This window comes from Lolium rigidum, chromosome 2 (assembly GCF_022539505.1).
Source record: "Lolium rigidum isolate FL_2022 chromosome 2, APGP_CSIRO_Lrig_0.1, whole genome shotgun sequence".
In the NCBI taxonomy this organism is placed as follows: Eukaryota; Viridiplantae; Streptophyta; class Magnoliopsida; order Poales; family Poaceae; genus Lolium; species Lolium rigidum.
In genome coordinates this window covers 7597277-7610404 of record NC_061509.1, presented here as the reverse complement: position 1 = coordinate 7610404, position 13128 = coordinate 7597277, and the positions used below count along the sequence as shown (strand labels likewise).

Here is a 13128-nt window from a genome sequence, read left to right as displayed (position 1 = left end):
TTGAAGAGCCTAAAAATAAGTAGTAATAATTTATCCAACTAAAAATAGATATCTCATTTTTATCTAGATACAGGGTTATATTTAGATGCATTTTACTTAAAGATACGGATGTATAATACGTTACCATCACGTAGGGCTCTTGCAGCTCCTTTGGTCTACCAAAGAGTTTGTCCTCGCCGCGCAGGGCCGCTCCGTCCATGTCACAGATGGAGAAGGCTTCACAAATCCTCTTCCGTTCCGTTCTCTATTCTTCGCTGGATTGTTCTCGTTGGAAGAAAACATGGGCAAGACTGATCGACACGGGAGAGACCGGAGTCACCAGAGAAATAGTCTTGCGGTCAGCTACGAGCGTCGCAGCACTGTATCCCACATATCTACTACAGTACAAGAGCATATTGGCTACAGTATACCGCAAGGAAAGGTGACCGAAGCTTGTTCTTGGGCCAGCGTTATCCTATTAAAAATATTCTTTCAGTCCTGAATATCATTAATTTACATCTCTATAGAAAAAGTTGCGACACGTATTTTGGAATGAAGAGAGTATATATGAAGAATTGGAATGGCATACTGGCTGTATGATGATCACAAAGTCACCACGCTCGCAAAACCTTGTTTTCAAATGCCTCAGAGCATTTGGTCTAATAAAATTGCGAAGTCAAAAGTTTTCGAACAATACAACTTTTGTGGAGTCCAACCTTTCTGTACAGGATATTACAGGTATGGCATCTTTCTTTTACCCAGACAAAAAATCTGTACAGGACCGGCTGACCACTCGAGTTGCACGCATCTTCTAGCTTCATAATCTGGCATGCCAACAAATAGATGTAAGATTCTGATTAGCAGCTCAGTTCCTGAATGGCTTTATACACGTCAGTGCGGTTCCTTTGTTCTGGCGCTTGGCGAGTTGAAAATAACGACCCGTTGTCTATTTCTTTTTTTTTTGTCTCATCCTCTTAAAGCTTCCAGCCCAATCCAATAACTATACAGAAACTGGAGATCCTTCATAATTCACAACACCTCCTTCTCCAGTTTCAGCACTGCCATGAATGCCTCTTGAGGAACTTCGACTCTTCCGATTGCTTTCATTCTCTTCTTTCCTTCAGCCTGTTGGCAAATGTTAAACAGAATATTATCTTGTCTACCATAAAGGGAGGTTTCCTCTCGAAATGTTCAGCAAATTAACTTCTATTGAGCACAATCATTAATTCTCCACAGTTAAATTTCATCAATATAAAAATTACCTGCTTTTTTAACAACTTCTTTTTCCTTGATATATCACCGCCTGCAAGTGAAAGAAAAATAATGCTGTGACTGACTTCAAAGCTGGGACGGCAAGGAGTAGTGATCTTTTCTTTCAAGAAATACACCATTTCAATAAATGATACTCCCTCCGCCCCGAAAATGATATAGATACATCCAAATTTAGACAAATCTGCGACATCCTTTTCAGGGCGGAGGGAGTACTAAAAATGTTTAGATAAGTGTGCTCAGGATGAAAAACACGAAACAACAAACACAACATTCAATGGGCTTTATGAAACTGTCAAACTGTCAAAGTACAAGCTCTTGTATTTCTGTTTACCGTAGCATTTGGATAAGACATCCTTCCTGATGGCTGATAGGGCTTCGCTTGCAATGACCTTTGCACCAATACATGCCTGTCAAGGTAGCATGTGATTGTTATAAACAGGAGTACTAACTGAGTAGTTCATATATTGAGTGATTTTCTCTGATAACATATGCATGCTCCTACTTCCACCAAGCAGCTGCGGTAGTTTTTTTCTGAACTGACCTAGGCCCTCCTAAGACCTAAGCCAAGGCAAGAGGTGGTGCCAGTCTGCTCCTTTATAGTTTGTGCTTAAAATATTCAATCAATTCACTAAAGAAGAATTTGATTAATGTTATTTCTTAATATAGGTTGCCCTGACCAGAACTCCCAATACCCCTGACCAGAACTCCCAATCTCCCATGATAAACTTGCCGAGCTTGCTATGCTCATACGGGGTATATTGTAGAAAATATATGAGAACAAGACAGATGAACCTCACTTGAATAGGTATTTTAAACATTTGCCGAGGTATAAGTTCTTTGAGCTTTTGGGTGAGCGCTCTCCCAACAGTGTATGCCTAGAAAAAATAATTCAAAAAACAGATTAGCTTGAGAAACTATTGAACATTAACCAGTATTATAAACTGTTAATTGCACTAGTACAGCAGTGAAGTAGAGTTAATTGCACAAGCATAGAGAATTATAAACATGCAGCCTAACTCTTGTCCAAAGGATTAGTGATTACCCTAGAGTATTATTTTTTTCAAAATGGAGGCGAAGCCCCAGCCTCTGCATCAAAGCGATGCATACGGCTTTTATTTAATTTTAAATCAACAAAGATCACAAGACCCGAATCCACCACTCAACACCTAGAAAGCCGACAATGGGTAAAGTAACATGCCGTCAGGGACTCTTTCTGATCCTTGAGTTGTAATAATCTGAAGTACTATGTAATACTCGACAGTGACTTGTTTCAGTAAAGAGCCGCATGCATCGATTGATGCAGAGGCAGGGGATACCCCATTTCGAAAAAAATATGTTTAAGGGTGGTAATTCAACCCATGCTCAATAAAATACACTAGGAGGAATCAATATGACAAGTGGCAATGCATCAAACTGACCTACAGGAGACATTTGTGTGTAGCTCATAGAACTAAATGAAAAACAAATGTTTGACCTGATGGGTGCCCGATTGGGTCAGGTTACCCGTCAGTTTCGGGCATGGGTCATCGCCTCATGGGTAAGCCATTGACTAGATAATGGGTTTCGGGCATGGGTCTGGTAAAGGTCAACCCGACTAAATCTGACCTGATTGACACCCTTATATATGTTCGAGAAAAAAAATGAAAGGTCAGATGAGTACAGTTTTACTAGCCACTTATCTAGTAAGCAAGTTTCTTTACTAGGTAAAGTACCTTTTCTCTGTGTACAATTGTCGACAATGCTTCCACAGGCTCACCATTGATTTGTATGTCCAGCTTTACTAGGTCACTTTCCCTGTACCTGCCAATCAGGAAAAAATACATCTAAGCTGATTTTGCACAAGGAACTATTGAGCACGAACAAGCAACAACAGAAGGCTAAGGTGTAGCCTAATATGCAAGTAAGCATGATTCTACTAGAAACAATATTTTATGACCCATATTACAACTAGAATCGAAAAGTAGTCATCCTTATCAAGACATGTGTAAAAAAGTGATTCTTTCGAGTACATTGATCTGTTCACATAAACAACCGCTGCATCATGATCATTACAGTGCCTTGGACAAAAAACCTAGATGGGAAGCAACCTATTGCTCTAGGCCAATAAGACATGTATACTGCATGAACAATATATGCAGCATACAATGGGGTAAGACTGGAACATACTATATAGTATAAACAGGTAGATAACATGTATCTAACAGTATATGTACCCGACAACTGCATATTCCATGCTAGCATATCCTTTGCTTCGAGATTTCAGTTGATCAAAGAAATCACCAACCATCTGCATTACAGTTGCAAATAAAAATCTACAGAAAATCCACAAAATAACTGGATAGGTTTCATGAAAAAAAAAATGAGATGGACTTCGGTACAATGCATGCATATTCACCAGAGTGGACAAGGCTTATTGATATACTAGTATTGATGAAATTTCAAGAAATATACTTTAGAAGAAACTATCACAATGTCAAACACAAAGGAAAAATGTTACAGAAGCAGCAGCACACAAAATTATCAGAAGTCGGGAGGTGCATAAAATGCAGAATCAGGTTGGCAGGTTGCCTTTGGATGAAGTTAATAGTGAATGTGCTGCTCACAATATGATTGTCGAGACGTAGCAGAATTCCAATTCGCCTATACGATATTGATAAAATTATTATATCATGCGTAATGAAATTCTTCTTTGGACAAAGTTTTGTATGTTTTGCAGATGCATAGAGGTATGCATTTCATTACTTCTCATAGTTTTTCCTTTCATTTGCTTCATGCATACATTCCATTTGAAAAGTTACAACGATGCAGAAAATTTCCATATTTTTGGTCACAATAATGTTTTCATACCTCTGCTAGTGGTAGCATATAAATAAGTTTGGCCCTGTTTTCTGTAATATAGTTCATTTCCTTGAATTCACCTCTTCTCTCTTGACCCAGCTCCATTATTGGGCCAATATAGTCCTTTGGTGTCAGCAACTCAATCTGAAACAGTAAAGAGCAGATACCAAATAGGAGGATCAAACACATGCAGAGTACAGTATTCCCAAAGTACAGGAAAATTAATACATGACTCTGAATGGATGGTGGAAGACCGTATACAGAAACAACCTTTACATACGGTTCTTCAATGGACCTGCGTTTACCAGCTTCTGGAAGCAAGGATGGATTTGAACATTCAACCTACATGACATCTACAAGTAAGCATGTGTATACATTGACATCGCAATGCCAAATAAATAAAACTGGCATGTTTACGACTCAAAATGGATCAATAACTGTTTGATTTCCTTTACTAAAAATATGTCAAATTTAGCAACCTTGACCAAGGCAGTAAGCAAGAAAAGGTAGAAACATCTAAATTAGCCGGAAATGGTTTCCATGTCATGTCCAACAAATACTGATCTAAAAAGTAGAGATACAAAACAGTGGGATTTAACTTACATATATAAATTAAGCACTAGATGGGTCCACAGAAAAGGCAAAAGTTCAGCATCATAGAACTTACAGTTTCATTATTGGCACAGTTGACACGGTAAACCACACTAGGTGCAGTAATTATCAAGTTCAAATTGTATTCTCTCTCTAGCCTTTCCTGAAAATAGAGAACAATACATTATAGAAAAATCTAGGATACCATGGTTATAATGTGAGATGCATTGTTAAGAGTCAGTCGGTTGTAAGAACCTGAACAATTTCCATATGAAGAAGACCAAGGAACCCACACCTAAAGCCGAACCCCATGGCACTGGAAGATTCCGGTTCAAACTGCACCAATAACCAAGATATGTCCATATATAAGAATCAAGAGATGTAATTCAAAATGCTAATGGGTGATCAACAATCCACATATTACAGAGCCCAAGAGAATAAATGTACTGTAAATTTTTATGCTTAAATGTTATAAGAATGAGATTAAAAATCTAACAGTTTTCTTACCATGTAGAAATGGAACATTGATCAGCTATTCATAAATGAAGATACTGCTTTTATTAGCTATTGGTGTTGTGCATGTTTTAACACAAAAATATTAAGTCTTTCTTGCTTGTGTGTCACATATCAGGACACATGGGTTTGTGAAATCCAGGTTCGAGTTACGGTATTTATATTCAGTTGATTGTAGAGTATAAAAACTACAACTATCTTTTTAATTACTTTCATCAATACAGTGATCATGTGGCATCATTAGTTTTCAATAGTAAAAAACTATGAACTTAATATTCCTTGTTAGTTTAGTTTTCATAAATTGCTTTAGAACCTCTATGTCTTCCTTAGGGCAAAAAACTTACAAGCTAGGGTGCCAATGCAAATCATGTATACAACAATCATGCTCTACTTGCATGTTGCATCTACTATGAATTATACTATATCAGTTTTCCTTTTTATATGTTCATAGAGATGCACTGCAGTATGAAGATATGGGTCAAGAAACAAACGCCCCAACCTTCAAATACTTGTAACATAAAAAACCAAATTGTTTGACAACACACTCATGCTAATCTGATGACCTTGCATCCATAGACTCATAGGAATGATATGAGTACCACCTTTAGGGCAGCATCATTTAGCTGAAGTTTTCCCAATGCTTCCCGCAACTCCTCAAACCTATTGCCAACTTCAATGTCAATACAAGATAAATTATGCTTCCGTAGAGATGAACAAATTCATTTCAAGGAGAAAGTACAGTACTGATCGGCCTCTAAAGGAAACAAGCCGCAGAAAACCATTGGAGTAGCTTCTGAATATCCTGGTAAAGCAGATTCTGCTCTTTTTGCAAAATGAGTAATTGTATCACCGACCCTAGCATCTGCCACTGATCTTACGGAAGCAGAGAGATAGCCGACCTGTGAAGGAGTGGTCAAGACATGAAGAAATTTGGTTTGAAAGAATTATTGCAGTACTATGAACAGAATTAGGACAAATCACACAGGAATAGGAGAAAATTAGGATTGAGGTATCTTTGGTTTACTCAATCGGAGTAAAAAACATATGATTTCGCAGAACTGGCTCCTTGGGTGCACCGTAGGAATTTTGCAGGAATTTGAAGAGAGAGAGAAGGTACATGCCAGGAGCAAAGGAATCCGTTGGAATTTTGATGATCTCATTTCTTTGATCAAAAGCGCTTCTGTCAGAAAATTTCATCGTTCTGACATCCTACAGAATTTCTTCAAAGGCATCATCGGAACGTAGCATTCTAAGAACGTATGATGAAATGGCGCAAGATCTAGAAGAAAACCATAAAAGGAAAAAAAAAATATGAGGTTAAACCTCCTGCTAAGAACCCTATGAAATTAGGGTGTAGAAGAGAAATACAAAGGAAATTTGATGCTGTAATTCCTATTATCCAGAGGAGCTCCATAGGAAAAAATTGATGGGCTAAAACTCTACAAAACTCCTCTGAAAATCCTTCAATCCAAATAAGACCTTAATGTGTAACATTTTATGTTGTTACATACGCCATCTTGATCTCACCGAAGTCCCAATGGAACAGCAACCTGCCCAAGGTATAGTCAAAGAAACATGCAATCCGTAGATTTTTTAAGAAATTTTGTAAGATCATGATCTGTAGATTTTTTTTTAACAAGAGCCCTCTGGATCATATGATTGGGGTTGACAAATCCTATAAAATTCCTTCAACGCAATGGTGCATAGATGGCACATTTAGCCATCTAGACCAATAATCTGGCATTCTGGCATGACTAATACATGGTAGAAGTGTCCATTTCGTAAATAACTAAAGTGGTACCACTAGACAGGCGAACAGAGAACTAGCAAAGTTACCTCACCAGCGTGCAGTTCATCAGCTTCCATCTGATTGGGGGATAGTACACCAATTTCATCAGCAACATATTCCTGTTTATTTTGACAACACACTCAGCATAACATTCTATACGCTGCACAGCTAAGATTCTATGGGAAATAATTATAGCATGTCATAATTCAGAAATACTTCATGGAAGTGGTAAAGACTAATGGCCTCAATTTTGGTGTGGTATATTAGGATGGAAACTTTGGATGGTAATTTACACAAGTGGTATGGGAAAAAAATACAATGGAATTGTGTTCTCCAGAAAAATACTGCACCCGAAGAAAACACTACTGTAGCCTTAGATCATTAGATGAACATGGTAGTTTACTGGAAAGATGCCAGTTTTTCCGTAGTTACCTTTTTATTGGCCATAAAACATATCTTGTCTCCTTTCTTTATACTTCCATCAATAACTCGAAAATACACAATTACACCTCTGTATGCATCATAATAGCTGAAATAATGTAGATAAACATTAAACAAAGTTCAGTTATGCTCAGACTATTATGTAGAATAATATGTAGATCAATTAATGTTGTATGCCTGTGCAATTTTAGCACTTGGATAATTCATTGAGAAAATCTAAGTGGACCGACTTCTTGAAGGTCACCTGTCAAATATAAGAGCCCTGAGAGGATTTTTTAAAGTATCCTGTGGCGGGGGGACCTTGGTCACGATGGCATCTAGTATCTCAGTGATGCCGATACCCTCCTACAGACACACAACAGCAACAGCAGCAGCAGCAAAAAGCAGAAGCTAAATTATTATATCTGTTCGCAAAAAGGAAAATAATACGTGTGCATGCACTGTGTAAGCAACTCCAAACAAAACAACAGTAAGGTAATGAGAACTAACCTTTGCTGAACACCTAATTGCATTACTGCAGTCCAACCCAATTATCTGGGAATAGAAAGGAAATGGTGAGCTTGACTAGTACGAAACAATGTGGCATAATTCGGAACATGGAAGAAATTGTTTTTAGCTATCAGCAGGATAGTTAGAACAAAAATTTAGGAACACCTCTTCAATCTCTTGCGCGATACGGTCAGGTTCAGCACCAGGAAGATCAATTTTGTTTAGAACCTATACTAAAAATCAAAGTCATCTGTCAAATACACAAAAGTGAGAAGCTATAATAAGACATTACGCAAAAAAGTGTCTATTTCTCAAGGGTAATGACATTAAGATTTGCGCCCTCGGATCCATAATACTTGTCGTGGTTTGATCTAAAACCAAGACAGGTTTTATGGATCGGGGGGAGTACTAGATTTACCCTCCTTAGTATTCATCTACAAAAAGCAAAAGGCAACAAGTGCTATGCCATGTTGAAGCTAATTTTCATTATTGTCCAATAAAAGGGGAGATAGATCTTGCTCAAACAGTATATTGTCTGAAATATACTCATATTTGCACCCACTTCCAGCAAGGCAAAACATAGTACATTCAAAATAACTCTAGTGCCCAATTTGTTAACAGCTAAAGGTAAATATTGTAAAACTAGAAGATAGGAAACTCGTTATTGTGCGGATAAACTGGCAGTTCAAACTGACCGGTATGATTTCAAGGTTGCTTTCAAGTGCAAGATACACATTCGCTAACGTCTGGGCTTCAACACCCTGCATTATCACATCATATTGCGCTTACTATCTTGGAGAAGATGTAACTGAAGATGGTGATAACATTTAGGAAGCCTCGGTACAGTGTACGGCGGAAGGTAAATGTCTTCAAATACATAGCTACTGAACTTACAGGAAAGGAATATATATTGCACCTGAGAAGCATCAACAACCAGCAGTGCACCCTCACACGCAGCAAGAGAACGGGAAACCTAGCAACCAGTCGGACATTTCATGACATATTTCAATCGACTCGAAATCTTAAAAGCATGCCTGGCAGCAGCATCATATGCTCTATACCTCATATGAGAAATCGACATGCCCTGGTGTATCGATTAAATTGAGGCAGTAGGGTTCATTGTTCATGACATAACGCATCCGAGCTGCCTACGATAACAAATGATTAGAGCAACAGCAAAGAAAACGCAACAACACACACATCAAAACTATCAAGTACAGGGGGCCTTCATTCGAGATTAGTTTTAGGTGCAAGTAAATGACATCATAAGCTAACAAAATCGCAACAACATTCATGTCATGTGGCAAGCCAGTATCAACAAGTATCTGGTCTTATTTCTCTATAACCTCAAAATTTACAGGAGGTTAGTTAATCCTAATGTGTTTGGCTAAAGAACAAGAAAATATAGCACGGCGCCGCATAGTTTAACCAACTACAGCAGCATTTCACATACCTGCAGTTTGATGGTGATCCCCCTCTCCCTCTCCAGGTCCATGTTGTCCAGGAACTGCTGTTTCATATCCCTCTTCTGCACTGTCCCCGTCATCTCGAGGAGCTTATCCGCCAGCGTCGACTTCCCATGGTCGATGTGGGCGATGATGCAGAAGTTCCTGATGTTGGTGATGGGAACCTACCGGACCAGACCACACCGAAATTGCTACTTCCAGTTAAATTTCAGGGCGGGCAAATTCCAAACAAGTTACAGTGTCGCAGCTCCTAATGAACATAATGCTCAATGTCGTGTAGCACTGCGCAAGGGAGGCAGAAGGTACCTTCTGGAGGCGGTCCTGGCCGGCGTCGGTGGAGGAGGCGGGCGCAGAGGCGGCGAGGCAGAGGACGCGGCCGCGGGAGGCGGCGGAGAGAACGCGCGGGCGGGAGGCGGCGGGGAAGGGGACGGCAGGTCGGCGGCGACCTGAGGCGAGCGGCGACGTCCCCGGCGCGAGGACGGCGAGGCGGGAGACGGCGGTGGCGGTGGCCATGGAAGGGAGTTCGAGGTGGGCAAGCGCCGGCGCTTCTGGGCCGCAAGGCTTTCCTTGCCTTGCCGCCCTCTGTCTATCCACACACGTTTGTGGATATTTGGTTGCTAGCTAGTAACCGTTGCATTGTTTTTTCCTAAACAAAATGTACTCTCTATATGGTATTTTGGAGTTCAGTTTAAGCTCTCAAAACATCTTATATTATTAAGAACAGGGCTGGTTCTTTTTAACAAAAACATCAATATTTTATTTCTTTATAATGGGGTTGAAGTTAGAGAAAAGAAGTTGTGAAATACAAACTGGCCCTTGGTTCTACCTACATTTGCTAGAAAATGTGCAGCCCTGTTTTGTTCTCGCTAAATTTTCACAAGGACAATCTTTCGAAATTCCATCAGACGCTTCACTTCAGTGTCGTGGAGAGCTTCAACAAAGTAAATTTCAAGAACCAAAGGGAGTGTGAACAATTGATGTTGCAAGTTTACCATGATAATCTGTAGTCTAAAGCATCGTTATTATTCCATAAATGCACCTAAGCTGCAAAGATCAACAAATTGTTCGCATCTTGGGGTACCATACTAATTTATGCTCGCCCTTCGGCATCGATGGACCATCCGCAAAAAGACTTGGGCAAATCCTATTTACCACTCAGTGCGGGAGCGATTTCCTCTTTCGATGGTGGGTTGAGCCCATTACAGCACCCGACTTTCTTCTTTTTTGTTCTTTTTTCCTTCTATTTTATGTTTTCATTTCTCCTTTTCTTTTATGTGTTTCCTTTTTTGTTTTTATATTAGATAGATTTTTGTGTTTTGAAAAAAATATTAGTAGTTTTTTCTTGTTCAAATAAGATAAATATTTTTAATAAAAATGTTCAAATAACATAAATGTTCATATTGAGAATCATTTAAATATGATAAATATTTATATGGAAAAAACATTAAAATGAGATAAATGATTTTATTGAAAAATCGTTCAAACACGACTAATGTTCTTATTTCAAAATCCGTTCAAAAAAGATAAATATTCTTACTAGTAATTTCTTATTTGGCATATGTGAATATTTTGTTTTCACAATTATTTTTCCTTCCATTAATATAATTTTTCTAAAAAATAAAACAAGGAAGTAAAAGGAATAATTTCAGAATTTATTAAAAACTGTTTCAGAACTATTAATGAATGAGGAAATGGAGAAACAGTAGCTATTATTGGACGGTATTTAGAGCGGCCGCAGTGCTTCAGGCACTCACTCCCGCTCGCTTAGAGAGCTGAGTTGTCAGCCCTTTCGTGTCCTGGGCCAAGGAGAGGTGCTCTCCTCACCGAGGCCTTAAAAGGCACGCATAGGCCTTTGGCTTTCAAATTTCTCGTTCAATCGCATGCTTGACAAGGAACTCAATTAATCACTCGTTTATATTTAGTAGTGTTAATGACGTCTTCCTGGAGTGAGAGTGGCTACGTCTTCACCTCCCTCATATGGTCCCAATTTTCGGCTACCAATGGACACGAGATTAATCGTGTGGAACAGTGGAAGAAATACTCATCTTCAATAACACATGCTAGCACGTCGCAATCACCTCAAGATGGCGCCTTTTTTTCAATAAGTACCTTGAACTGTAGAGACCCTTCCAAGCAAAACAAATGACTACCTCTGTCTATAAAAGAATGTCGTAAGTTTGTCTAAATATACAAGTATATATCTAGAAACTCTTTAGTGTATATATACATTTAAATTTAGACAAATCTCGGACACTTTTTATAAACGAAGAGAGTTATTTTATATGGTAAGAACTATCACTAGCTGGTAAGCGTTGCGAGTAGTGAAATTCCCTGACTTCTCTTGCTCCAAACATCAAGGTCCAGCCGAAGCCTAGAAAAAGTTCTGGGAAAATAGCGACACACTTCATAAGAAACCTCCACGATATTCTTGAATTCAATAGAAACATCCATGGCATGTGGGACATGCATTTTTAGTTGTTCGTCGCGGTCATCGGGGTGTTTCGCTTCCTAGAGGCTTTTGGAGATAGTTGGAAGGGGAACCACCCATGCAATAGTGCATCAACATATGTTGCGACAAGAACAACATCATCACAAACGTGCACCTTTGTCCTTTGCCGCCTCGGGCTCAACGGTACCATCCACCCTGTGTTATTTTCACCACAGCTGATGCTCATTCTAGCCGGCAACAAACTACACCGGTGTTTACCGTGCTGAATTGCAGGATTGCTCTCTCTAAGGATCATGCAATTCAACCTCAAACGACGTGCATGTGTTTTCAATTCCCGTAGAGATCCTAAGAACAGTGAGGGGCAGGGGGCATTCGCCCCCTCCCCTTAGTACATGGTATTGCAAATTGATGGTTAAATGCCCATGCGTTGACACGGATTTTTTATTTATTCCTTGTTCATATACATATGAACGTAATACACATGAAATTGCACATCTGCAGAAAATAGTTAGCCACATTATTCTAGAAATATAAGTTTTTCTTTTGCATAATTTTTTTTAAATGAATATGGTAGGGGAAGCCCCTACAATGATATTTTTGAAATAATAAAAACCCAAATCTACATCCTTGGGGATTTGAACCTGGGTGGATGGGTTGTAGGTACATCTACTTTCCTTTGCATAAAATTTAGTTCAATAAATTGCAACAGCCCATCTAACTATGTCTTATATCGACTAAGGTTCCAGCTCACTCATATCCTAAAGATACCTTACGATGTAATACAAGCACATGACACTAAGGCTATGTCCCATGATTTGGCAGTTCAACCAAAGGCCTCGTTTTTTTCGTTTCATCCACATTCACCTCCCTGTGTTGCAACACCTTAAAAAAAATAAACATCAAGATAGACTTTTTTATCAACTTAAGAGCGGAAATATACATTAAAGTAGTAAGGTAGACCATGCACTACAAAGGGGAAAAAAAATGGGATGCACATGCATAGATTTGTATTCAGCTCAAAAATTCTGAATCAACATAATGCCTTTCTTAAACGAATTCCCATTGTTTTATTAAAAAAATACAACAAGTAAACTCTGGACACTATTACTAACTCAAGTAAGTTGATTGCATTCTATTTCTGCACGTGAAGGCGGTTTGATGAAATACAGTTCAAAATGATCCAGGAGACTTTGCAATCATCTTACATATTAATGAATTTGTATAATCTCCCTTATCTCAGCTTGGTCCATGAATTCTACATTCACCCTTACAGCATCATATCGAAATAATTGCAACCTACA

General features: G+C 38.8%; 1 protein-coding gene across 1 annotated transcript; it reads right to left on the bottom strand.

Annotated features, from left to right (window-relative positions):
- Positions 1-609: 609 nt before the first annotated feature.
- Positions 610-9906, bottom strand: LOC124691238 (translation factor GUF1 homolog, chloroplastic). The gene is made up of 22 exons (XM_047224508.1): positions 9685-9906; positions 9366-9542; positions 8974-9060; positions 8829-8885; positions 8608-8673; positions 8078-8140; positions 7913-7957; positions 7668-7768; positions 7415-7511; positions 7030-7101; positions 5938-6092; positions 5796-5853; positions 4936-5016; positions 4757-4843; positions 4360-4431; positions 4099-4233; positions 3465-3538; positions 2964-3051; positions 2049-2126; positions 1583-1658; positions 1242-1282; positions 610-1104 (listed from the first exon to the last, which is right to left on the bottom strand). The coding sequence occupies exons 1-22, from the start codon at positions 9889-9891 to the stop codon at positions 1009-1011; spliced, it is 2013 nt and encodes a 670-aa protein (XP_047080464.1). The 5' UTR covers positions 9892-9906; the 3' UTR covers positions 610-1008.
- Positions 9907-13128: the final 3222 nt, after the last annotated feature.

Bases quoted from the DNA above. Each gene is read 5' to 3' on its own strand.
- LOC124691238 (XM_047224508.1), bottom strand. From the start codon at position 9,891: ATGGCCACCGCCACCGCCGTCTCCCGCCTCGCCGTCCTCGCGCCGGGG. The intron at 8,141-8,607 runs GTCAGTTTGAAC...TTTTTAGTATAG, and splicing joins GCAACCTTGAAATCATACCG to GTTCTAAACAAAATTGATCT. The intron at 7,512-7,667 runs GTGACCTTCAAG...ACATTATTTCAG, and splicing joins AGGGCTCTTATATTTGACAG to CTATTATGATGCATACAGAG.